The sequence below is a fragment of the Mastigoproctus giganteus genome, chromosome 5, assembly GCF_048544385.1.
Source record: "Mastigoproctus giganteus isolate SK-2022 chromosome 5, ASM4854438v1, whole genome shotgun sequence".
NCBI classification, from domain to species: Eukaryota; Metazoa; Arthropoda; class Arachnida; order Uropygi; family Thelyphonidae; genus Mastigoproctus; species Mastigoproctus giganteus.
The window spans coordinates 16102017-16127374 of record NC_143579.1 but is presented as its reverse complement, the minus strand read 5'-3'; the positions used below and the strand labels follow the sequence as shown (position 1 = coordinate 16127374).

At 36.0% G+C, this 25358-nt stretch overlaps 1 protein-coding gene across 1 annotated transcript in view; it reads left to right on the top strand.

Annotated features, from left to right (window-relative positions):
• The window catches only part of LOC150085201 (tetratricopeptide repeat protein 36 homolog), a 133835-nt gene extending 114502 nt beyond the window's left edge, over nt 1–19333 (top strand). Inside the window, exon 3 of the mRNA XM_090373867.1 lies at nt 19071–19333. Within this exon, the coding sequence (XP_090229993.1) occupies nt 19071–19333 (263 nt within the window). The remainder of the gene's footprint in view (nt 1–19070) is intronic.
• The last annotated feature ends 6025 nt before the right edge of the window (nt 19334–25358 follow it).

Sequence of the window (25358 nt, the reverse complement as noted above, 5' to 3'; positions counted from 1 at the left end):
AATCATCATCAGACCCTGATGTGCTTTCTTATTATGAACATTTTAGAGAATTTCAATCTACAGTAATAAGGTGTAAGGCAACTGAAGCTTGATGATTTCTTCAAGATCACTTCATCAACTGGACCTGTTTCACCAGAACCCTCTACCAGCAAGGAATTAACATGTCTCCCTCCATATGACAGTTGTTTCTGACTCTAAAAATTGTGATTCTTTCAATTAAGTTAATATTAATATTGAATATTATATATCTTTTTTTGATGTTTTTTTGTATGTTTTTCATTCAATGGAGTTTAAGAATTTTAAAGTATTGTTTTTTGCCTCTAAGATGGATTTAAATGAAAAAAAAAACTAATGTTCACATTGAAAACAACTTTGTGTGAGCTTTAGGGAAAAAGAATAAAAGAAAAAGTGGTGGAAACACTCCATTAGTTACATTGTATGGTTTTTGATGTGTTTAATTAAAATAAAGTTTGGTTCCTGCCGTAAATTTATTTTTATATTTTTAACAGATGTTTTAGTGGCGTGTATAAATTACTCAATGTATATTATAATAATATTTATAATATATATATTATAAATATTATAGTAATATTTTATTCATATTTATACATTATAACAACATTTTAACAAATCCTGTACATTGTAAGTTTGTTATTAACATATTTTTAAAATTAAAAACATAATTATGTTAATAAATGTTTTTAGTGGAAATCCCTTCCCTCAATTGCTCCGTTAAGTCGAGGGCCTACTATTTACGAAATTTCTCAAGTTTTTTTTGTTTCTATTGTATTCATTTAGTGTGCATGTTTCTTTATATGTAGTAATTTTCTGTCAACATATATGGCTGGGTCTTCAAGCAGTAAAAGAATAAGGTTGGACAATCCTAATTTTGAGCAAGTTATTGCACAGTGGCTGACTGAAGATGAAGAGAGTGATGTTTTTGACCCTGAAGAATCAGTGTGTATGAACTGAGTGATCATGATTCTGTTAGTGATTAATCAGAAGAAAAGGACTAAGTAAATGTTAGTGAGAATACAACTAATATTTATGGGAAAGGAAATAATTCAAGTGATCAGGATTGGCTCTTACTCGATCAATTTGAACACCATCACACAATCTTATTAGAATACTTCCAGGATGTACTGGTACGCTCGTTTATTAGCAAAAAATTTTACCAAAGAAAATTTTTGAATTGCATTTTTATAGAAGAAACATTCTCTGAATTACCCTTATGAACAAATGAAAAAATTTCGAACTGTAAGGCCAAATTACTCTGATATAAATAAATATCTAGTTTAGAACCTTGACATGGTGGAACTAAAATACTTTCATGTATTTTATTGGGACATTAAAATCAGAGCATGAAGATGTTACTTCCTTGTTTTTAACAGATGGGACAGGACATGAAATTTGTCATGCAGCCATGTCTCTAAAGCAGGTTCTGTTTGTGATGTCTTGTTTGAGATTTGACAATGCTATAAATTGGGCCGAAAGATGCAGAGAAGATCCTATAGCTCCCATTTCATTTTTCTTCACCAAAAACTTGTAAAAAAACTCAAGAAATTTTTCTCCTGTGGCTAATGTGTGCATTAATGAAATGTTAGTTCTGTTTTATGGGAGATTCAGATATAAAATGTATATCCCAAACAAATCAGCCAAATATGGCATCAAGGTGATGGTTTTGGCTGATGTGCATGCAAATTATTTCTTCGATGGATACATATATTAAGGCAAAAAATAGTGATGGAATCGGTGTGAATGTTGATGTCAAAAAGTTTCCCAAGTACACTCAAGCAGTTTTGCGACTCGTGAAGTCCCCTTGAAAACACTAACTGTAATATTAACATTACAGCTGACAATCAGTGACTTGTGCAGAGCTACAGAAGAGAGGGCTTACTTACATTGGAACCATGAGAAAATCTAAAAAAGAAATTTTCTCAGAATTATTACCACAGTACAGAAAAAAAAAACTGTTGGGTCTAGTTGGTATGGTTTTATAAAAGACATTACACTGCTCTGTCATGTACCAAAGAAAAATAAACATGTCTTGTTATTGTCAAGCACGCATCATTATATTGGTACAGATCCCAAATCAGGCAAGCTGGAAATTATTTTGACATACAATGCAACAAAAGGCGGTATAGATACCCTTGATCAGAAATGTGCCAACTATTCCATTACCTGACGAACTCAGAGATGGGGCCACTGGTTTTATTTGGAGCAATTCTGAATACCAGCGGGGTAAACATGCGTGCTTTACTACTCAAAGAAATGTCCAAATAAAATGGATAGATTTATGTTTCTGAAAAACTTGATTATGCAACTTGTAAAGCCTCAACTCATGAGCTGCCTATATAACAGTTGATTACCTGTTGAGCTCTGAAATACCATTGCTCACATTATAAAAAAAGATGTACCAACAAAGGCATTCCAGAAGAAGAGAGAAATGTACTACTACCACAAACTAGAAAGAGATGTTACATCTGCCCATCTAAAAAGAATAGAAAAACAAATCAACTTTGTTGAAAATGCAAAAAACCAATATGCACTGAATGTGCTATCCAATTGTCCACAGTGGAAACTCAAGAGTAAATTACATCCTTTTCCAGAGTTTGTTTTTTATATCAACTTTTTTACATTTGTTGCATCAATAAATATCTTGTTTATTTGTATAATTTACTGAGTAAAGGACTTTTTTATTACTTAAAAATGTGTCTTATTTTGCAATATTTTTGAAAATTTTTATTTATGTCTAAATAAAAATTATTATTGACAAAGAAAAAAAATTGTTTATACATGAATTTTTTTTTTTTTTTTTTTTTCATATATTTACATAAATATATTTGGGTCATTTTGACCCACACATTACCACTTGCATAATACCTTACCAGTTAAGGGTTAACAAAACTGAAACCTGCAAAAAATAGAACAACTTTCTAAGGCTTAATGCCTTATATATAAGTACAATAACAAAAACATTAAAAAATCGCATAAATATTAAAAAAAAAAAATTTTTAAAAATCACAAAATTTTAAACAGTGAATGACGATGAGATCAGCAACAATCTACATATGTTCTCGCTTCTCACTCTGTTTTATTATACAGGTGTCCCCTGCAGAGTGCGGATTCACACATACGCAGTAGAAGTCTGTGTGATGTGGATCGTGCCATATACGGCCCAAGGTTTGCAGTAGCGCAATTTATGTGACTCAGCCGCACTCGCTTATTACACAGTACGTAGTTGCTTTAGCGTGATTGAATTTACAACGTTATCGATTTCATTCTAGGCAACTTTGTTATCAGAGACAGTGTTTTGTGGCACTTTGCAGTTTCGCGATCAGTCAAAATTTGGTCTCTCTATATTGTATCTACTTTTTTATTACAATACATTTTTCGTTATGTATCTTTCAACTCAGCAGGTCTCAGAAACAGCGTGACATAATACTTGAATGACCCCTTAGTTAGCTTGAGTATTTGCTAGTGACAATGTCAGTGTGAGTTTCCAAGTTGAGTGAAAAGTGACTTCATTGTGTGTGTTTTGTTATTGAGTGAATTTATATTTTATTTCAATAGTAACCCTAACATAATGGCTTCAAAGCATGCCTCTACATCTGAAAGTGATTCCAGGAAGAAAAAATCCAGAAAAATTCTGTCATTGCATGAGAAAATGATTATTTTGGGGAAAATGGGGCAAGGAAGAACATATACATCTTTAGCTAAAGAATGTAAGTTCAACGAATCATCGATACGAACAATTAAAAAGTGTGAGGACAAAATTACAGAAAGCATTGGGTTAGCAACAAACTCTGCAAGTGCAAAATCCACATTTGTTAGTCAACATACTATGCTTATTGAAAAAATGGAATAGTTATTGAATGTTCGGATCGAAGAACAAATGAAATAGAAATGTGCCTCTCAGTTCTAATATGATCAGGTGCAAGGTCCAACATATTTACATCACACAAAGTCTCACATGCTAGTGCAAATTGTGAATCAAGTTTCAGTGCATCCAAGGGATGGTTCGATAGATTTAAAAAAAGAGCAAATCTGTACAATATTAAAGTTGTTGGTGAGATTACTTCTGCCGATGATGTGAAGGGAGTGGAAAAATTTTTACCAGAAATGAAAAATGTAATAGAAGAGGGAGGATACATGGCAGATCAGATTTTTAACTGTGATGAAACTGAACTCTATTGGCAAAAAAAATGCCTGACAGGACATTTATCCAAAGAAGAATGAGTTTCATCTGGATTCAAAGTGTCAAAGGACAGAATCACTCTCCGATTTTGTAGTAATGCTTCTAGTGATTATAAATGCAAGCCTTTATTAGTGTATCATTCAGAAAACCCAAGGGCTTTGAAAGGCAAAAATAAATCCTCTCTTCCTATTTACTGGTGATCGAATAGAAAAGCATAGATGACTGGCTCACTGTTTAGTAATTGGTCAGCGCATTGTTTCATACCTGAAGTTGAAGGATATCTGAAAAATAAGAATTTACCATTCAAGGTGCTTCTTATCTTAGACAATGCTCCAAGTCACCCAGTGTCTCTTCTTGATTGCATTCCAAATGTAAAACTTGTGTTTTTCCTTTGAACATAACATCAATTTTACAGCCCCTAGACCAAAAGACCATTTTGACTTTTAAATCTTATTATGTAAGGAAAAGCTTGGCAAATCTTGTTGATAAAATTTAAAAATTTCTCGATAAAAATATGTGCCAATGTTGGGCTGAATTCACAATACTAACAGATATTGAAATAATCAAACAGTCATAGACTGAAATGAAGAAGTCAATTTGAAAATCTGTTGGAAGAAGCTCCCAAAACCTCAATATTATTCAGACAGAAGTTGAGAAAATTATTAAACTTTCAAACATTATTGGAGGTGAGGGATTTAGTGATATAGAGCAGGAAGTAATTTTAGAACATATTCATTCCTATCAGGAGGAATTAAAAAAAATGAGAAGTTAGAACTATTGGACTCTAATAAAGATGTTTATGAAGAAGAAACCTGACCTAACAAACAAGGGTATATCAGAGATTCTAAAAGCAGCTGAGTTCCTGAAGGAGAAGTTATGCAGGAAGATCCTGACTTTCATAGGAGCATGAAAATTAAGAGAGGCATTGATGATATTACGGTTTCTTATGTTGACATGAGAAAGATCATGACCAAATAGGGTCAGACAAAAATTACAGATTTTGTAAGTCAACTTCAAAAGCATGTTCGCCTTCTGCTAGCAGTTTCATAAATTGAATGTTTCTTCATATGTGTTGGTAAGTCATGGTCAATTAAAAGTTTTATTCCATTATTTTACTTTTTTCAGCATGCAGTTTTATTATAAATTTAGGTAGGAATTCATTTCGATTCCATAATGGAAGCAGATACCTGATTAAGTTTCTGTTGTTTCCATAATTTAGTTTTGATTTTTTTGGGGTTTAGTTTTCTTTCTTTCATCATGTTTTCTTTTAACATAGGGTCCCTTTTACATTTACGTTAGGGGGCACGAACTTGCTGTCACTCAATTGGATCAATGGAATGAGAGATGAGAAATTATGGAGGAAGCCAGTCTTGCCATTCATTTTTGAAACCCCTATTCCAGCAAAAATTAGCACAGAAAAATATTACTTCAATATATTTTATGATATTTTTAGTTGGAATACATTTTAAATTATAAAGTGAAATTGTTAATTTCTTTTAAAAATAAATTGTACCATTTGTAACATAGATTATGGTTTTAATTTCCTACATAAAAAGTTTCAGAACCTAACCCCCGTTTTTCCATAACAACAGTACTCTGCTGCCGAAAGCAAAATCGCCTTACACGGACGTTGGTTGAAACATAACCCCTGCACTCAGTGGAGTCACCTATATTTGATATATTGACTGCAGTAAACTGTAATGAAGAAAATAATTTACAGACACTTTTCTTAAAGTTTCAGTACAGTCAGTACATAATAAATACAGCAAACTCCCCGCTTTACGATATTAGTATGTCACTATTGTACGATATTAGTCACTATTGTATTGTGAAAATATCGTAATGTGAACCCAATACACATTGTTTTTTTGGTAATTTGTTCAAGGCCTCGGAAGTTGAAATTTTTGCTATATAACAAGCTATTTATCCCTCGAAAAGGTGATTTTTATAATGAATATTGTACATATTGATTTAAAAAAATTGATTAAAACTAATATATTGATTAAAGCACAACACAAAAAATCACTTCAATTAAAGGATGCAAAAAAAAAAACACACGGCCAACACGTTTACAAAGGCTGCCATTGGCTGAGAAGAAGGACCACGTGTTCAGGTCGGAGACAATCATAAGTCAAGCCCATCGTAAAGTGAAATAAGAAGGCGCCTCTTAACATGGTCACTGGTTAGTAGAATCAGCCGCTTTGTAGAATCAAATTTCAGAAACCAATCAATTCAAATCATTAAAATTCCCTAAACTTTCATCATTATCATATGCTTGGTTATAAAAATCAATTTTGAATGCCTTTGTGATATTTCTGGAGGTCATGACTATAAAACAATAAGAACAATTTGCAGTTTCCAGTTTATTGGACTTTTCTGTTAGTAGTGCAATCTATTATAAATGGGTAGTAAACTCTAATCACAATCTTATTGCATTTGCGATAATATCAATAGCTGGAATTCTGTGGGTTTTTATGTTATTATGGTGAAATGTGTTTTCCTTCCATGGAATCTTCAATCATATAAAAAACATAAATAAATTTTCAGAATCTTCTCTTCATTCCTATTTTTTAAATTTTCGTAAACTTGTTACTCAATATCTCACTTGTGTGTCATGTTAGTTGCAATTTTATGTGTACTATGTTCTTCATTACTGATTGCTTATCTTTTTTACTGTTTTAAATTTTACAACAAAAAAGAAATATCAGTGAACAGAAATATCAATTAGTTAGCATGTATAATATTACAGTAATAATTAAGCTATGTACGGAAGCATAATTTTTTTTATTTTGCTAACCTGTAGAAAATATTCTTCCAATTTTCATGTATCATTTAATTTTGTTAATTGGCAAGGTAATAAATCAAAAATTTGTGCTTTATAACTTTACTTTTATAGCCTGTAGATAATATTACTCATATTTTCACTTATCACCGTTTAATAGAATTAAAATTCAATTCGCAAACAAGATCACAATAACTGGCGCTTACCACATATCGTATAGTGAACCAATCGTAAAGTGGAGGTCCACTCTATATATTTATTAGAAAACTTTGCTGATACAAAGAAATATACCTTTTCATTGCTTAATTTTGGATTAAGCAAAGAAAAGTTGCTTAATCCAAAATTTTCAGATCAAAATGATATTGTTTGGTAACAATGGATGGTTCTGTGCTTAAACTTATATTGCTGTTGTTGTATATTATAAACTTGAGCTTACTGTGAATAGATGGGGAATTCTTAAAAATAATTTTATGGTTGTTTTCTTTAAAATAATTTTAACCTGAAACTTATCCACATCTTGTTTATAGAACTGAATGTCACAGACATAAGGGATTATAAGTGTTTTGGTCCAAAAACAGCCAATGATTATTTCCTGTTGTGCAGTCAACTTTACCAAATAAAATAAAAAAAAGTACTGCTCATGATAAAATGGTACTGTTGTTAAAAATGGAAATATTTGGCATTCCATTTCATTTTTGTTGGGAGAAAGATATCTCACTCAAAAATGGGACATCTGGTTACCCTGCTCTAGTATCAAATTTATAAATCTCTAAATGTTACTAATATTTAGAGCATTCACAGAATAGCCAGAGTGCTGTGGCTCGTGGGAGAACCAAATGGAGCAATAGCCAAGGCATCAGAGTCTTAAAAAAATGCACGAAATGTTTGCAGACCTGGCTAGTACAGGACATGATCTAGCCAAGGAGGATATTTTTGTGTGTTATGTGCAGAGACTGTGAAGAAATTAGGCGCCAACTCAGCATTCTGAAAGGTGTCTACGAGAGTTTGAGGTGTAGGGTAAATGCCCTTGAAGAAATTAATATGAGGGGGCCCATCAAGCTCTAAGCTGCCCAACTCAATGCCAGAGCTCACTTCTGTGCATCAGGCAACAGAGAGGCAATCTCCAAGGCAGAAGGTGCTAGTCCCACAGGAACTAGTTATTGTCGGAGACTCTATTGTCAGGGAGACAGAGAATATATTATGCAAAAAGGTTAGGTGGAATAGGACTAAGATATGTCTGCCAGGGACAAAAGCTGATGATGTTATAGGGCAGATATCATCTTTTAAGGGCACAAAAGGTGATATTGTTGTACAAGTTGGCACTAATGACCTTAAGAGTAAGAGATCTGCTTAACAAGTACAAGTCAATGCTGGAAAAAAGTCGCTAGTTAGGGTTAAATTTGAAAGTGTCTGCAATTCTCCCCAGAACACAATAGGAAGGAGTATGTGATGAGAGCCTTGTCAAGCAATTCGGCCCTGATGAGATTGTGCAAGGCTCACGGGGTAGAATTTTTTTCAGCGTGGGCTGTGCTTGCTAACAGGAGAGAGTGCTTCTACAGGGATGGGATATACTTAAAGAGAAAGGGTGCAAGAATATTTGCTGATGCTATTGAGGCAGTGTTAGGTGGGTCGAAAACTACTAGTTTGAGGGGATTCACAGACTAAAAGATTAACGGTAGTTGCAGGCAGAGGTGAAAGTGATTCTTAGCATTAGCATTAGTTGAAGCATATGATGCAAGAAAGTAACTTATACAGAATCAGCCAAAAAAAAAAATTCCCATTTCACCCATCTGGTCACTCCAAATGTCTGTCTAGTTCAGGCTTAAATTTATTTGAGCTATCAACTTCCACAACAACAGATGGAAGTCTGTTTGAGCAATCAACTATCCGTTGGCTAAAGGCAAAATTCTGCACATTCATTCTACAATTGTTTCTCCTTAATTTGAATATATACAATTGTTTCTCCTTAATTGAATATATGTCCCCTTAGGTTCTTAGTCTGAGCAAGTGGAAGTATCCATTCAGCATTGAGCCTGCTCACACCATCAGGGCCTTATATACTTCAATTAGATCACCTCACAGGTGCCTAGTATCCAGATGCTGCAACTTGCAGAAATTAAGCCTTTCTTCATAAGTGCACCCCCTTTTGTTCCTCTCACCAATCTTGTTGTCCTTCTCCATACTTATTCTAGCAACTCTATATTCTTCCTAAAATGAGAGCTCCAGACCTGTATACAGTACTCAAGGTGTGGCCTGACCATTGCATTATACAAAGGGATAATCACCTCCTTGCCTCTGCTAGCAATATTCCTATATATCATTGACAAAACTCCATGAGCTGCTTTGCCCGCCTGTCTGCACTTCTCATTTAGGCCTAACCACGAACAGTATTTATTAGTTGGTATGAAAAGCCTATAGCTTCCAAGATTAAGTCCCTGAAGGCTTCCCATTTAGAATTCACTGTTGGTTACTGACCCCACTCTACAGAATTTAAAAACTGTCTGCGACCCGCTGTAGTCACCTTTAAAAAAACAAAAACCCTTCCCTTTACCCTTCATGGTAGTTACATCTTTAAGCAAATCCCACACCAGTACATTGTGATCACTGTCACCTAGTGGTTCCTTTATTTGCAAATTCCTAATGCATGCATCATCACTGCTGATAATCCCTCTGGTTGCCCCTCAAACATGTTGCTGTACAAAACAATCCTCTGAAAAATCCACAAAACTCTTGCTAGCGTGTGATTGACCAACCCACAAGTTCCAGTCAAAATCACCCATTACAACACATTCTGATTTACTGGCCCATTCTATTTCTCTGCACAACTGTTGATTGTACTCATCAGTGTTATTAGGCCTATAACATACTCCTACTCTCATTTTCCCTTTCCTAGTGTTTATGTCACACCAAAAAGATTCAGCATTGCACTATCCACCTGTGTCAACTGGATGCACTTCCTTAGATTTAATGTGTTTCTTAATTAACAGCATAACCGCTCCTCCCTTCTTACCCTGTCCATCATTTATATACACATTGTACTATCCAAATTCCAATTCTGCATTCCTTTTCTGTGTGACACCATGTCTCTGATATCCCAACAATATCTGCCTTTGATGTCTTGATCAGCACTTCAAATTGATCAATTTTTGAATCCCCTACAAACTGGCAGTTTTCCGACCCACCTAACAAGATTTCCAAATTGCCTCAATTGCATGAGCAAATATTCTTGCACCCTTTCTATTTAAGTATATCTCATTCCTGTACAAGCAGTCTTTCCTGTTAGCAAGCACAGACCACGCTGAAAAAAATTCTACCCCATGAACTGTGCACAATCTCTGCAGAGTCGAATTGATCGACAAGGCTCTCATCATACACTCCCCTACTTCTATTGTAATGGGCAGCAGCCGTAGTGAGCAAGTTACTGAGGACTTCAAGAGCTGTTGGGGGTAATAATGGAACAAGTAAATACATGGGCTGTGTTAAGGTAACTAAGAACAAGTGCATGTATCCTTGCATGTACATTAATGCTAGAAGTATTAAATAAAATTTATGAATTTGAAGTGCTTATCAAGATATCAAAGGCAGATATTGTTGGGATATCAGAGACATGGTGTCACACAGATATAAGCAGTGCAGAATTGGAATTTAGGGAGTAAAATGTGTACAGAAAGGACAGACAGGGTAAGAATGGAGGAGGGGTTATTCTGTTAGTTAAGAAACACATAAAATGTAATCTAAGGAAGTGCATCCAGTTGACATGGGTGGACTGTGCAATGTTATGTCTATTTGTTGTGACATAAACGCTGGGAATGGGAGAGTGAGAGTAGGAGTATGTTATAGGTCTAATGACTCTGATGAGTACAATGAACAGTTGTGCAGAAAAATAGAATGGGCCAGTAAATCAGAATGTCTTGTAATGGGGGATATTAACATTCCAAATATTGACTGGAACTTGTGCCTTGGTCACTCGCACACTGGCAAGAATTTTGTGGATTTACTCAAGGATTACTTTCTACAGCCACATGTTCGAAAGGCAACTAGAGGGAGTAATACCCTTAATTTAATTATCAGCAGTGATAATTCATTCATTAAGAATTTTCAGATAAAGGAACCACTAGGTGACACTTATCACAGTGTACTGATGTGGGATTTACTTAAAGATGTAACTACCAACAAGGGTAAAGGAAAGGGTTTTTGTTTTCGTAAAGGTGACTACAGAGGTCTCAGACGGTTTTTAAATTATATAGAGTGGGATCAACCAATGATGTTACCAATGGTGAATTCTAAATTGGAAGCCTTCAGGGGACTTAATCTTGGAGGCTATAAGGCTTTTCATACCAACTAAGAATACTGTTCAAGGTTTAGGCCTGTCGGATGAATTAATGAGGTTTGTGGCAGAAAATAAAAATGCATGGGATGCACATAAATTATCAGGCAACACAGAAGCCTATGGTAGATATAAGCTAGTCTGTAACTGAGTCACAATGGAGGTTAGGCAGGCGAAGAAAGATTAGGAGAAATCTTTGGCAAAAGACTTCTTTTGAAATCTTTAGACACAAAGAAAAACAGCAAAGAGTTCTTTACTTATGTAAACTCTAGAAGGAAGGAAATGAATCAGATGGGTCCACTTAACACAGATGGTTTGACTATTCATGATTTTTTTTTTTTTTTTTTTATGAAAACCACAAACACGAGGGTTTGGGTTGGAGGTTGAGAAGACGAAAGACGATATTTGTGAACTTACGTATGAAAAACGGCATTTGAATTAATAAACGAGGAAGATGAAAAGTTGGTTCTGTGAGTTTGAAGTTGGATAATAAATGGATGTTGGTTGGTGGCAGCATATGTTCAGACTGTTTTGAAAGAAGAGAGCAGGAATTATAGAAGCCAATTCAGAAGAATAGTGCCCATGGAAGTATTTGTAGAAAAGGCATGCAGCAGTCACATTATGTCTATGAGACAGAGACTGGAGAGACTCTGTTAGAGATGAGTCATTAATTAACCTAACTGCCCTCTTCTGAATCGAATCTAGAAGCCTGAAAGAGGTTTTGGGGACAACGCCTCAGATGTGGGAACAATATTCCATGTAGGGCAGATTTGTGATTTGTAACTATGGATAGGATTTCCAGTCAATGGAAGAAGGTCATTAATATACAAGAGGAAAAGAGTGGGGGAAAAGAACTGAACCTTGGGGGACACCAGCATTAGTGGAGAAGTTAGAAGACAGAGAGCCATCTACCATCACTCTCAGTGACCGATCATAGAAAAAACTGGATAACTAATTATAAAAAACAGTTAGCAAACCATAAGATGGAAGCTTGTTTAGAAGACCTTCATGCAACACACGATCGAATGCCTTTCAGATGTCAAGAGCAACTACTTGTGTTTCACCAAACTTTTACATTGAATTTGTTCATAAATGGGTAACATAAGCAAGAATATCACCAGAAGATTTACACTGATGTAATCCATACTGGCGATCGTTGATCAGACGGAAGATTTCTAGGTAGTATAAGAGTTGGCAGTTAATTGATTTCTCCATTACTTTAGAAAGAGTAGAAGTAATTGCAATGGGACAATAATTGGATGGAAGGGATTTGTCACCCTTTTTAGGAACTGGCTGGATATGAGCAAATTTCCATGCAGAAGGAAAAACACCTTTGGAATAAGAAAGTAAAAAAAAAAGGCAGCAAAGAATAGGAGTAAGTTCAGGAGCACAGGTTTTAGGAACAAGTGGAGAAATACCATCAGGACCTGGATCTTTCTTAGCATCCAGATTCGTCAAAATCCTTCTGACATCCGTTTGACGGAAGACCACAGGAGGCATTGAATGGAGCATGTTGGGAATGGTGGGATGTGTTTTACCAATATCATTAATACATGAGTTGGAAGAAAAATGGGATGCTAGCAGGTCAGCTTTATCCTTGGATAAAGTGACAACAGAACCATCTGGTTTGAACAGAGGTGGGAGCAGAGATGGGCAAAAGTTGCGGCCCATAGCTTTGGCAAGAGACCAAAATGCTGGGCTACCATTAGGGCAAGAAGCAAGTTTTCAAATCTTAGCCTGTTCAAACTTGAGTTTGGACTGATTAATAATTGCTTTACAATTGTTGCGAGCTTTGGTGTAGGCAGAAAATGAAACTGAAGAATTAGAAACAAGCCAATTACGATATGCAACGTTCTTCTCTTGAACAGCCTTAGCAAATTTATTGGAAAACCAAGGTTTAGATAAAGGATGAGATTTTAAAGTGGAATGTGGGATAAAGGATTCCATTCCTGCAAGAATAATTTCACTGACACGATCTGAGGAAAGGTTGACATCAGAAGTTTTGAAACAGTAATCCGACCAAGGAAAATATAAAAAGAAATCTCGCAGGTCATCCCATTTTGCATTCTTGTAATGGCAAACAACACGAGGTTGGGAATAGCCATGAGATAAAGGCTCCTGTTCAAACAATTACCAAGTTGTGATCTGAAGTGCCTAAAGGACCTCTCACTTTGACTGTGTACTTAGAAGGGTTGTTTGTGAGAAAAAGATGAAACGTGTTGGCAGTATGATTAGGATTGTCCGGTATTCTTGTAGGTAAATGAACAATCTGTGCAAGGTCATTAGTAATTGCAAAAGCCTCAGCATCTCGACCAGCTGGGTTGGTGTGACTAGAAAATGGAAACTAGCTGGAGATGTGAACATTAAAATCATATTTCTTAGTTGGTATGTAAAGCCTAGTAGCTTCCAAGATAAGTTCTTTGAATGCTTCCCATTTTGAATTTGCTGTTGGCAACATCATCAGCTGGTTCCATTGTATAGAATTTAAATACTCTCTCAGACCATTGTAGTCGCCTTTACAAAAGCAAAAACCCTTCACTTTACCCTTGATGGTAGTTACCTCTTTGAGTAAATCCGACTTCAGCACTGCGATCACTGCCACCTAGTGGTTCCTTTATCTGCCCATTCTTAATGCATGAAGAATCACTACTGATAATCAAATCAAGAGTATTACTCCCTCCAGTTGCCTTCCGAACATGCTGATGTAGAAAACAATCATCCAATAAATCCACAAAAGCCTTGCTAGTGTGCGAGTGACCAACCCACAAATTCCAGTTAATATCTGGGAAATTAAAATCCCCCATTATAAGACTCTGATTTACTAGCCTAACTCTATTTCCCTGTACAGTTTCTTATTATACTCATCAGAGTCATTAGACCTATAGCACACTCCTACTGTCAATTCTGATCTCCCAATGCTTTTGTCACACAAAACTGACTCGACACTGCACTGTCCAGCGATGTCGACTGGCTTCACATCCTTGGATTTTATGTTTCTTAACTGATAGCATAACCCCTCCTCCCTTCCTATCCTTTCTGTACACACTGTACTTCCCAAATTCCAGTTCTGCATTCCTTATATCTGTGTGACACCATGTCTCTGATATCCCAACAATATCTGCTTTTGATGTTTTGAGCAATACCTCAAATTCATCAAATTTATTTACCAAACTCCTAGCATTGGTCTACACGCAAGTATACATGTACCTGTTTCTATTTTAGCTACCCTAACACAACCCATGTGTTTACTTGTACCGCAATGACTCCCAGCAGTCTCCGAAATATCCTGAATCTTATTTTCCAGGCTGCTGCTCATTCCAATAGAAACAGTGCAAGAATCAATTTCACGTCTGCCAGTGGCTACTTTAATCTATTAGTCCTTGTATCTCCCTAAGCTAGCAGTTTTCCGACCCATCTAAACTGCCTTGATAGCATCAGCAAATATTCTTGCATCCTTTCTATTTAAGTGTATCCCATCCCTGTAGAAGCAGTCTCTCCTGTTAACAAGTACAGACAAGGCTGAAAAAAATTCTACTTCTTGAACCTTGCACAATCTTTCCAGGGCCGCATTGATCGACAAGGCTCTCATCTGGAATGATTCTAGAACGAGGGTACATAATTTCAAGTTACTAGGGGAGATACTGACTGGATTGCAGGAAGTTTTATTTTAGACAGTGAGTTATAAATTACTGGAATAAGTTACCTACATGGGTGGTAGAGGCTGACAGTTTGGGGAAATTCAAAGGTCAGCTGGATGGGAGGAGAGAAACGCATAGGTTCACAAAACTTTCTAGCAACGACTGACATGTCGGTCGTCAATAGAAAATTTTGTGATATGCAACCCGGAGCTCAAGGCCTGTTTTCCAATGCATAGGTTGTAAATTTCCTTTTCTCTTATCATTATTATTTTTTAAAATTTTCTTATTATTATTTTATTCTTTTTAATTTTTTGTTATTTTATTTTATTATTATTTTAGTTTTTTTTTTTAGCTGGTTCAGCATAAGCCATAAGCTTCCTTGCACCATGTAGCCATTGCTAATACTAATGAAGTATTTCTTGATAAAAATTACATCTATTGGTTTTTACAGCAAACATATGCCTCTTTGTTGAAGCTTGAAGGTCGTATTTTGTTCAAGTTATGAACCAAAGAAATTTTTTTTATTTCTTTGGTTCAAAATCTGTAGCTTCACTCTGTCAAAATTTATATGCTGTCTCTATCAATCTCCATAATCATTCTGAATGTTTTGATTTTCCTTCCTAGATGCTGACATGGGTACAATCTCTATTTCATAATATAAATGGAATTCTTAAATTTTATTACTTGGAGATTAGCATTTAAGGAACTGGTAGTGGATATTCTAGAAGCTAAAACTGTTGAGCAGAGCAAAGTTTCTCAAACTGTAAGGTGGAATGCAATGTGCTATGTTAAACAAAACTATAGATAGGATTTCAGGTCATTAATATACAAGAGGAAAAGAGTAGGAGAAAGAACTGAACTTGGGAAACACCTGAATTAGTGGAGAAGTTAGGAGAGAGCCGTCTACCATCATCTGCAATGAGCAGTCAGAGAGAGAAAACTAGATGCCCAATTACAAAACACACTTTGCAAAACATAAGATGGAAGCTTATTTAGAAGATCTTTATGCCAAATATGATCAAAAGTCTTTGAAGTGTCAAGCGATGGGTAACATGATCAAAATCCTTTGAAATGTCAATAGATTCGTAACATAAGCCACTATATCACCAGTGGATCGAAACTGACGATCACTGATCAGACAGACAGTTTCTATATAGTATAAGAGTTGGCAGTTAATTGATTTTGCCATTACTTTAGAAAGAATAAAAGTAAGTGTAATGGGACGATAATTGAGAAAATTTCTAAGCAGAAGAGAAAACACCTGTGGAATAAGAAAGTGAAAAAAGGTGACAGAACAGGAGTAAGCTCAGGAGCACAGGTTTTGAAAAAAAAGTGAAGAAATACCATCAGGACCTGGCACTTTCTTGGCATCAAGACTGTTCAAAATTCTGATATCCTTTTGATGGAAGACCACAGGAGGCAATGAATGGAGTTTCCTGGGAATGGTAGGAGGTGGTTTACCAAGGTTATTGATACACGATTTAGAAAAAAAAAAAAAGAAGTAGGATGCTAGCAGGTCAGCTATATCTTTGGCTGAAGTGGCAATAGAACCATCCAATTTTGACAGAGTTGGGAATACAGATAGTTAAAAGTTGCAGCCAATAGCTCTGGCAAGAGAAAAGAATGCTCAACTACCATCTGGATAAGAAGCAAGTTTTCTACTCTTAGCCTGTTTGAAATCTAGTTTGGACTGATTAATAACTGGTTTACAATTTGTTGCAAGCTTTGGCATAGGCAGAAAATAAATCTGGAGATTTGGATGCAAGCTAACTGCGATATGCAAGATTCTTATCTTGAACAGCCTTAGCACATTTGTTGGAAAACCAATATTTAGATAAAGGATGAGATTTTAAGGTGGAGTGTGGAATAAAGGATTTCATCCCTACAAGGTTAATTTCACTGACATGATCTGAGCAAATATTAACATCAGAAGATTTGAAACGGTAGTCTGACCAATAAAAAGAAGAAAAGAAATCTGACAGATCATCCCATTCTGCATTCATGTAATGCCAAACAACATATGGCTGAGAAGGCACCTCCGTAGCCAGGTGGGAAGGAGCGGCAGTGCGTAGCACACGCTTCTTGATTAGACCGGGGTTCGAGCCCGTCACCACCAAATACGGAGGATGCGGAAAGGTCAGGAATGACCACCGCATATTCACGGAGCAATATGGCCTTAGTTGCTAATGCTCCTAAAAAAAATAAAAAAAAAATAAAAAATATATGGCTGAGAATGGTCATGAGAGAGTCTCCATTGGAGAACAGACTATCATCAGATTATGATCTGAGGTGCCTAGAGGACTACTCACCTCAGCTGTATAAAAGGATTGTTTGGTAGTAAAAGGTCAAGTGTGTTGGCCGTGTGGTTAGGATTGTCTGGTGTTTGGGTAGGTAAATGAACGATCTGTGAGAGGTCATTAGTAACCACAAAAACCTCCATCTTGACCAGCTGGGTCCATGTGACTAGAAAATGGAAGCCAGCTGAAGTTGTGAACATTAAAATCACCAAGGAAAATTACCTCAAGGTTAGGAAAGTTGGACTGGAGAAAGTTAAGTTTCAAAGAGTTCAGAGTGATTAGTGTAGTTTGAGAATGATGGACCAACAGATGAATTTGACAGAATGTGGTAGAGAGATTTTAAGCCAGAGAAGATTCCACATTATTGTCTCTGACAGGGAATATCAGAGTGGACATATGGACAAATACCACCTTTAAAGCAAAAGAAATCATACAGCAAATAATTAGGACAATTGAGTTGGGTCGTGTTGAATAGCTGAATCAACTGATAATTGGGATTCTGTCAGAAAATTTATGTGGTCTTTGGCAGACTGTAAGTGGAAAAGGATATTTTTGAAATTGGAAATGAAACCATATTGAGATGAATGAGCAAATGTTTGGGAGGTTTATATCTTTTCACAATTCATGATTTTTCAGTTGTAGTAAAAGGTGGGAGGACATGTATGAAGTAATGAAATTTTTGGATATGGCATACACATGGCATGAATATACTATAGTTCCCATTGATGTAACATGGCCTCAACTAAATCCCCCCCGCCCCCTGCCCCAAAAAAAATTGACATGTCATGGGTTAATACAATATTGGCCTTTGCCAGCACTTTTCTAAACACAGTGATTTTACTTAACTTACCTCAGAAAGCACTCTAAATTATTTCTTCATGAAGAGAACAATTTTAAAGTGCAAAAAGAGCCAAACAACTATATGGGTCATATGGGTCACTTGATTATAAGATTGAGACCCCCCTGCTTTAAACTGTAGTAAATTGGAAAAAAATCTCAGGTTAATTTTTTTTATATCCCTTAAAGATACCTCATGCATGGAAAAATGGAAAATGCTGACCTTACTAAAAAAAAAAAAAAAAAAAGTAGGAACTTTCATTATAAATACTCAAGAGTATTCTGCCATACTAAAATTATTTTTTAATCCAGTTCTGGCTGGGACAGAGCCTATTATTGACTATCTATCTGTAGCTAAACTATTGATAAAAGAGCTAACCCTTCAGATTTCATTCTTTATCTCTCTTTCTTCAGAGCTTATAAAAGGGATACCAAACGATATGACTAGGCCTGAAGTAGTAAGCAAAATAATTGGGAACTATAGTAAATGCATAACCCTGGGGGCTCATATCTGGTGAGTATAGGCTTGGCACACCCAGGGTCCTGAGATGGATATCATAATTCATCTCTTTCTTGATGATTCCTTTCTACTTTTGACTCTCTCTCTCTCTCTCTCTCTCTCTCAGGGTAACTCAGGAATTTTTTTTGGCTGGTGCAGCATAAGCTTCAGGCTTTCTTGCACCATATGACTAATAATAACAATAATATTACAGGAGCCCCAATAAGGGTCTGCTTCAAAGAAAAATGGTCGGGGGTGCCAACATACCCAGTGCCAATTTTAATGTGGTGGAAGGTTGCAAATTGATTTTGGAATTTAGTTTACTAGAATGTAAACTTGGAATTATACAGCTTATGAAAAAGAAAGGAGTTTGCAGCATAAAATTATAATTTTATTTATTTATTTAAAAAAATAGGTATGAAAAAAAACTAAAAGGGAAAAACTAATGAGTTTTTATTTTATTTTATTATCGTTTTTTTTTAATTTTTAAAGGTGCTATGCAAGACTTAAACAATGCTATCAATTTGAGCCAGGGTAAAGGAAAAGTGGGCCGTCAGGCATACTGTCAGAGAGCATCAATATATTATTTAAATGGAGATAAAAAAAGTGCTATTGAAGATTTCAAGAAAGCAGCTGAGCTGGGGAGTGAATTCGCCAGAGTCCAAATTGTACAGATGAATCCTTATGCTGCGCTATGTAATCAGATGCTTGGACAAGTTATTTCAAAATTACAAAAAGGTGAAATTACAGAATAAATCTGTAGGAATATAAAATGACCTTATATAAGGTTGTGGGTGTAGTTAAATATAAATTTTTTTGAAATATTTAATAAAGTTTTTAAGAAAGTAAACATATTTCTTCTGACTTATTTTCAAGTTTATACAAGAATATATTAATTATTAATGTGTCATAGAATGTGTTTATCAATTTGTTCATTTAAGACATCAGGCCAGGTATTTTTTTAACTTTTCCCATTTTGTTAAGTAATACACTGCCCTACCATTAATATACACACATCCCTCCATTGATAACTGGTCACATCCTATCCAACTATAAATATGCTTGTAGGCCTCTGAAGAGAGAGAGAGAGAGAGAGAGAGAGGGGGGGGGGGGGTAGCTTGATTGTGAATGCAAGATTCCATGATTGATGCAGTTAACAGACTTCCGTTGCAGATTGATAATAGGGTGCCACAATAAACAATTGGTCTGTATATGACATTTCAATGGCACTGAAGCTCCTTAGGTTTTGAATGGCACTGAAACCATCAAAAAACAACCTGAAAAACCTCTGAAACTGATGGCACAAACAGAACCCTACAAAGAACCATTCACTCAGAATGCAAGTAAGTGCAACACACACACACACACACACACACACACACACACACACACACACACACACACACACACACACACACACACACACACACACACACACACACACACACGCCCTCAGTGGGACAAATGGAACACATGTCAGCAGCATAAAATTATACAGTAAACCCCCCGCTATTCGCGGTATCTGTATCCGCGGTTTCGTGTATTCGCAGTCGCTGATTTAATATAAAATGAAACCTAAAAAAATTTGAATTTTAAAGCACCGTGAACATTTTCCGCCATAAAAAAACATGGGCGTGGCTAAAATTATCTTTCCCAGTCAAAACAGCGATCAGTGAGTGGGGGGAGAGGGGTGACAAAATCGCGAGCGTGGATGTTTCTCGCTAATCCTTGTCCAGTATGTGTTATGCGCTTGTCATGAAGGTTTCGTCGTTTGCTTTTAATTTGTATGCTTATAAATTAAATAAATTTATCAATTTATAAATTGATATGCTTACAAAAGTGATAAATCTACCGTTTTGCAGTGTAAAACAGACTTTTTCGAGAGTGTTAAAGTGACTTTAATTGTGGACAAGTTCTTTCTAACCCGTACAAAAATATGGCTACGAATAAGGTGATGTCATTAGCGAATAAAATTGAGTTATTAGACAATTTCTAATGGTGAAAGTGTCTCCTCAGTGGCAAAACATTATAAAATCAATGAGTCAATGGTACGATCAATCAAAAAATCGGAAGAAAAAATCCGCCGTAGTGTCTGTGAAAACACGCTAATTGCTTCAAAAATTTGCTCTGTAACTCGTGATGTTAAATTAGAAAAAATGGAAAAAGGTTTAAATCTGTGGATAGAAGACCAAACTCAAAATAAAATTCCGTTAAGGTCACTCATCATTCGTGTTGTTGTTGTTATTTGGTTTTTAGGAGCATTAGCAACTAAGGCCATATTGCTCCGGGATATGCGGTGGTCATTCCCTGACCTTTCCGCATCCTCCGTATTTGGTGGTGACGGGCTCGAACCCCGGTCTAATCAAGAAGCGTGTGCTACGCACTGCTGCTCCTTCCCACCTGGCTACGGAGGCGCCTCATCATTCGTGAAAAGGCAAAACTCCTTTATCAACATTTTAGCGAAACTGGTGATAGCACTGGCGGGATAAGTTTTTTAGCTAGCAAAGACGCTGGTTTGAAAGATTTGTTTGAAATTTCTAATAAATATTACATTTAATATTAAATTGTTTCTTATTTTCATTTCGATGCCATACGCTTGCATTTCACTATATACTGTCCATGTACATAGTCATATTATGAAGGTACGTATAATACATACATAGACAAAATTTTAGACTAGTTTTTCTTATATATTTCATACTTTGGAACGGAACCCCTTTATTACTATGGGAGCCATAACTCAGTATTCACGTTTTCGGTATTCGCGGCATTTCTCAGGAACGTAACCCCCGCGAATAGCGGGGGTTTACTGTAATTTTATGGTGCTGTGCAGAGAATTTTGCATGATACAAATTGCCACAGTCATGCAGCCATCCACAAGCCACTAATCAGTTCAAATCAAATAGAATCCGCAATACCATCTTTTAAACAATAACCTTTGTGTTAAACATTAATAACTATAAATCTAATGAGATCAACATGGTTCCTCCCCAACCATATTTTCTTTTTTGAAGAAATCTGAATTGTCCTCTGAGATAAAAGTGGCCTACCTGTACTACTGCCATTTCATAATAACATTCTTCATTCCTCTGAAAGTATAATAATTTACAAATTCCTGGTCAGAATTAGCAAATAGAATTACATAAACCTTTCCATATTCATGTAATATAACTATTTCTTTTTTACTTTATTTATATTTTCTTTACTTGCCACTTCAACTCTGAAATACTGGTGTTGTTTAAATCTTTTTCTTTTAACCATATTCATATGTTACATACCCAAATTAACATCCTTATCCCCATGTTGTGCAACACATTTTGACATCATTTATCTGTGAAAGTGATTTTTGCACTGCTTCTATTGGAATGAGCAGCAGGCTAGAAAACAAGGTGCAAGGTTCAGAGACTACTGAGAGTCATCACAGAACAAATAAATACAGTAAACACTCAATTTAATGGACTAATAGGGGAGGGGGGTGTCCATTAATGCCAAAAGTCCATTAAATCGAATGCAACCTGGGGGGCATTTTTTATTGTTCTTAATGTAAAAAAAAAAGCTTTAATACAATATACAGTATTGTACAATATAAAATTATGTTGCAATTCCGCCTTTGATTTAAGGATATCAGAAACAGTTTTTTTACACTGTAAATTTCACAAACACATGCTACTGCGACGCTTTGTTCTAATTTCTGTGCCACATTAAAGTTCACACGCTTTCTTTTAATTCCTCTATTACTTGATGGCATCTTAAATTGTAAGGATTGCAAAGTTATTTAATAAATAAAGTCACAATTCAGAAATCACAGAAACACTCTGTATACAACCTGACCGCACGATAGTTGAGGCAGACTGAGACTGAAACAAAGCGAGTCGGTAGACCTGCAGTTTAGTGCCCCGAGTCACGTTCAGCTCGCAAGTTACCACCTGGGAAAAGAGCTATTTGAACATGTTTTCAGAAAGAATAAAAAACAATTTCCTGAATTTGATTTTAAAAATAAAACTAGGTAATTATCGAAATGATAAAGGAAAGAGGTAATTATTATTAATTTTTAATTGAAGTTTTGTATAACCTAAAAAAAATAACATGGTCGAGATTAACATGTACATTACTGTATTATTCTATGTCCGGTCCATTAAATCCGAAACCCGTTATATCAGGGTCCGTTAAATTGAGGGTTTACTGTACAGGGGCTGTGTTAGGGTAACTAAGAATAAGAACAGGTGTATATATACTTTTGTTTAGGAGTTTGGTAAATAAATTAGTTAAATTTCAGGTGTTGATCAGAACATCAAACACAGATATTATTGGAATATCTGAGACGTGGTTTCACGCAGATATAATGAATGCAGAATTAGAATTTGGGGAGTACAATGTGTACAGTAAGGATAGACAGAATAGGAAGGGAGGAGGGTTATGCTGTTAGTTAAGAAACATAAAATCACATAAAATGGGTGGACAGTGCAGTGTTGAGTCAGTTAGGTATGACATAAGCACTGGGAAAGCAAAATTGAGAGTAGGAGTGTCCTTTGACAAAATGACTCTGATCCATTTAATGAACAAATCAACAGAGAAATAGGGTGGGCCACAAAATCAGATTGCCTTATAATGGGGGATTTTAATTTCTCAGATATAGACTGGAACTTGTGGGTTGGCCACACACAGACTAGCAAGTCTTTTGTAGATTTATTGGATGGTTGTTTTCTACAGTGGCAAGTTTGGAAACCAACAGCGGCAAGTTTGGATTTCATTATCAGTAGATTCTTCATACATCAAGAATCTGCAGATAAAGGAACCACTAGGTAGCAGTGATCACAGTGTGCAGATGTGGGATTTACTCAAAGAGGTAACTACCATCAAGGGTAAAGGGAAGAGTTTTTGCTTTTGTAAAGGTAACAACGGTGGTCTGAGACAGTTTTTAAATTCTATACAGTGGAACCAATTGATGATGTTACTGACAGCAAATATTAAATGGGAAGCATTCAAAGAAGTAATTTTGGAGGCTTTTCATACCAATTAAGAAATATTGTTCAAGGTTTAGGCCTAAATGGATGTCAGATGAACTAATGAGACATGTGGCAGAGAAGAAAAATGCATGTGGGATACATATAAATTAAGAGGTGACAGAGAAGCCTATGGTAGATATAAGCTGATCTGTAATCAAGTCACAAAGGTTAGGCAGGCAAAAGCAGATTATGAGAAATCTTTGGCAAATGATGCAAAGAAAAACAGCAAAGGGTTCTTTGCTTATGTAAACTCTAGAAGGAAAGGGATGAATCAGATTGGTACACTCAATATTGATGGTTCAACTGTTCATGATCCTGCTCAGGTAGTTAACAAACTGAATGAGTATTCTGCATTTACATTTACACATGAGGAGTTATTTGAGGGGGGGGGTATGCCAGTGGTGTATTAAACACTGGCAGAGAACTAAATAATTTTGTAATAACTCAGAGCAAAGTGGAGGCAAAATTGTTGAAGATAAACATAAGAAAGGCACCTGGAGTGGACAGGATCTATGCAGTTATGTTAAAGGTGGCAGCAAATGAAGTAAGCTAGCCCTTAGCCATAATTATGAGGGCTTCCTTGGACTCGGGGGGGGGGAGTACCCATGGACTGGAGGTGCAAATGTGTCTTCAATTCAGAAAGCAGGATCAAAGGAAGACACAAGTAAATACAGACCTGTTAGTTTAACTTCTGTTCCAGGAAAACTAATGGAGGCATTGGTTAAAGAAGCACTGCAGGACCATCTAGACAAGGCTTGCAGTTATAGCTCACACACAGCATGGTTTTGTTAAGGGGAAAGTCTTGCCTGACCAATTTGATTGGATACTATGATGCAGTCACAAAAGAACTGGATGCAGGGAATAACTTTAATATTATATATTTGGATCTTAGGAAGGCTTTTGATACTGTTGCACATGGAAGACTGCTGCACAAATTGGAGCAGTGTGGCATTGGAGGCAAATTGCTGCTATGGATAAAGGGATGGTTGAGTGGCAGAAGACTGACAATGGTAATCAATGGTCACTCTGCTTTGTGGACTAATGTGTTTAGTGGAGTACCCCGGGATTAAGTGTTGGATCCATTGTTGTTTTCTGTATTTATTAATTAATGATATTGATGATGGAATATCAGGCTTAATGTCTCAGACTAATATTCCATCAGGCTTAGACATTAAGGCTGATGCGAACGACACAAGGATTTAAATGTCACTAATGACAGTACGCTACTGCAAGAGAAAAGTTGAGCAGATGGGCTGAGATGTGGCAACTGAAGTTTAACATTTATAAATGTAAAGTACTGCATATGGGTAGCAATAACCCCAGAGTAACATATTAACTGTGTGGTACTATACTTTTTTTTTTTTTTTTTTTATGTGAACCCCGAACACGAGAGGTATTAGAAACTATAGTACTTAGTACCGTGCTTGGGTTGGAGGTTGAGAAGACGAAAGAAGATATTTGTTGACATTGGACTTGAACTTCTGTAGATTGTAATTTTCAGGAAATACGTATGAAGGAAGGTTGTTCCAGAAAACGGCAGTTGAATGAATAAATGAGGAAGATGAAAAGTTGGTTCTGTAGGTTTGAAGTTGGACAGTAAATGGATGTTGGCTGGTGGCGGCACGTGTTCGGACTGTTTTGAAAGAGAGAGCAGGACTTATAGAAGCCAATTCAGAAGAACAGTGCCCATGGAAGTATCTGTAAAAGAGGCATGCAGCAGAAACAGTGCGTCTATGAGAAAGCGAGTGGAGAGACTCTGTTAGAGATGAATCAT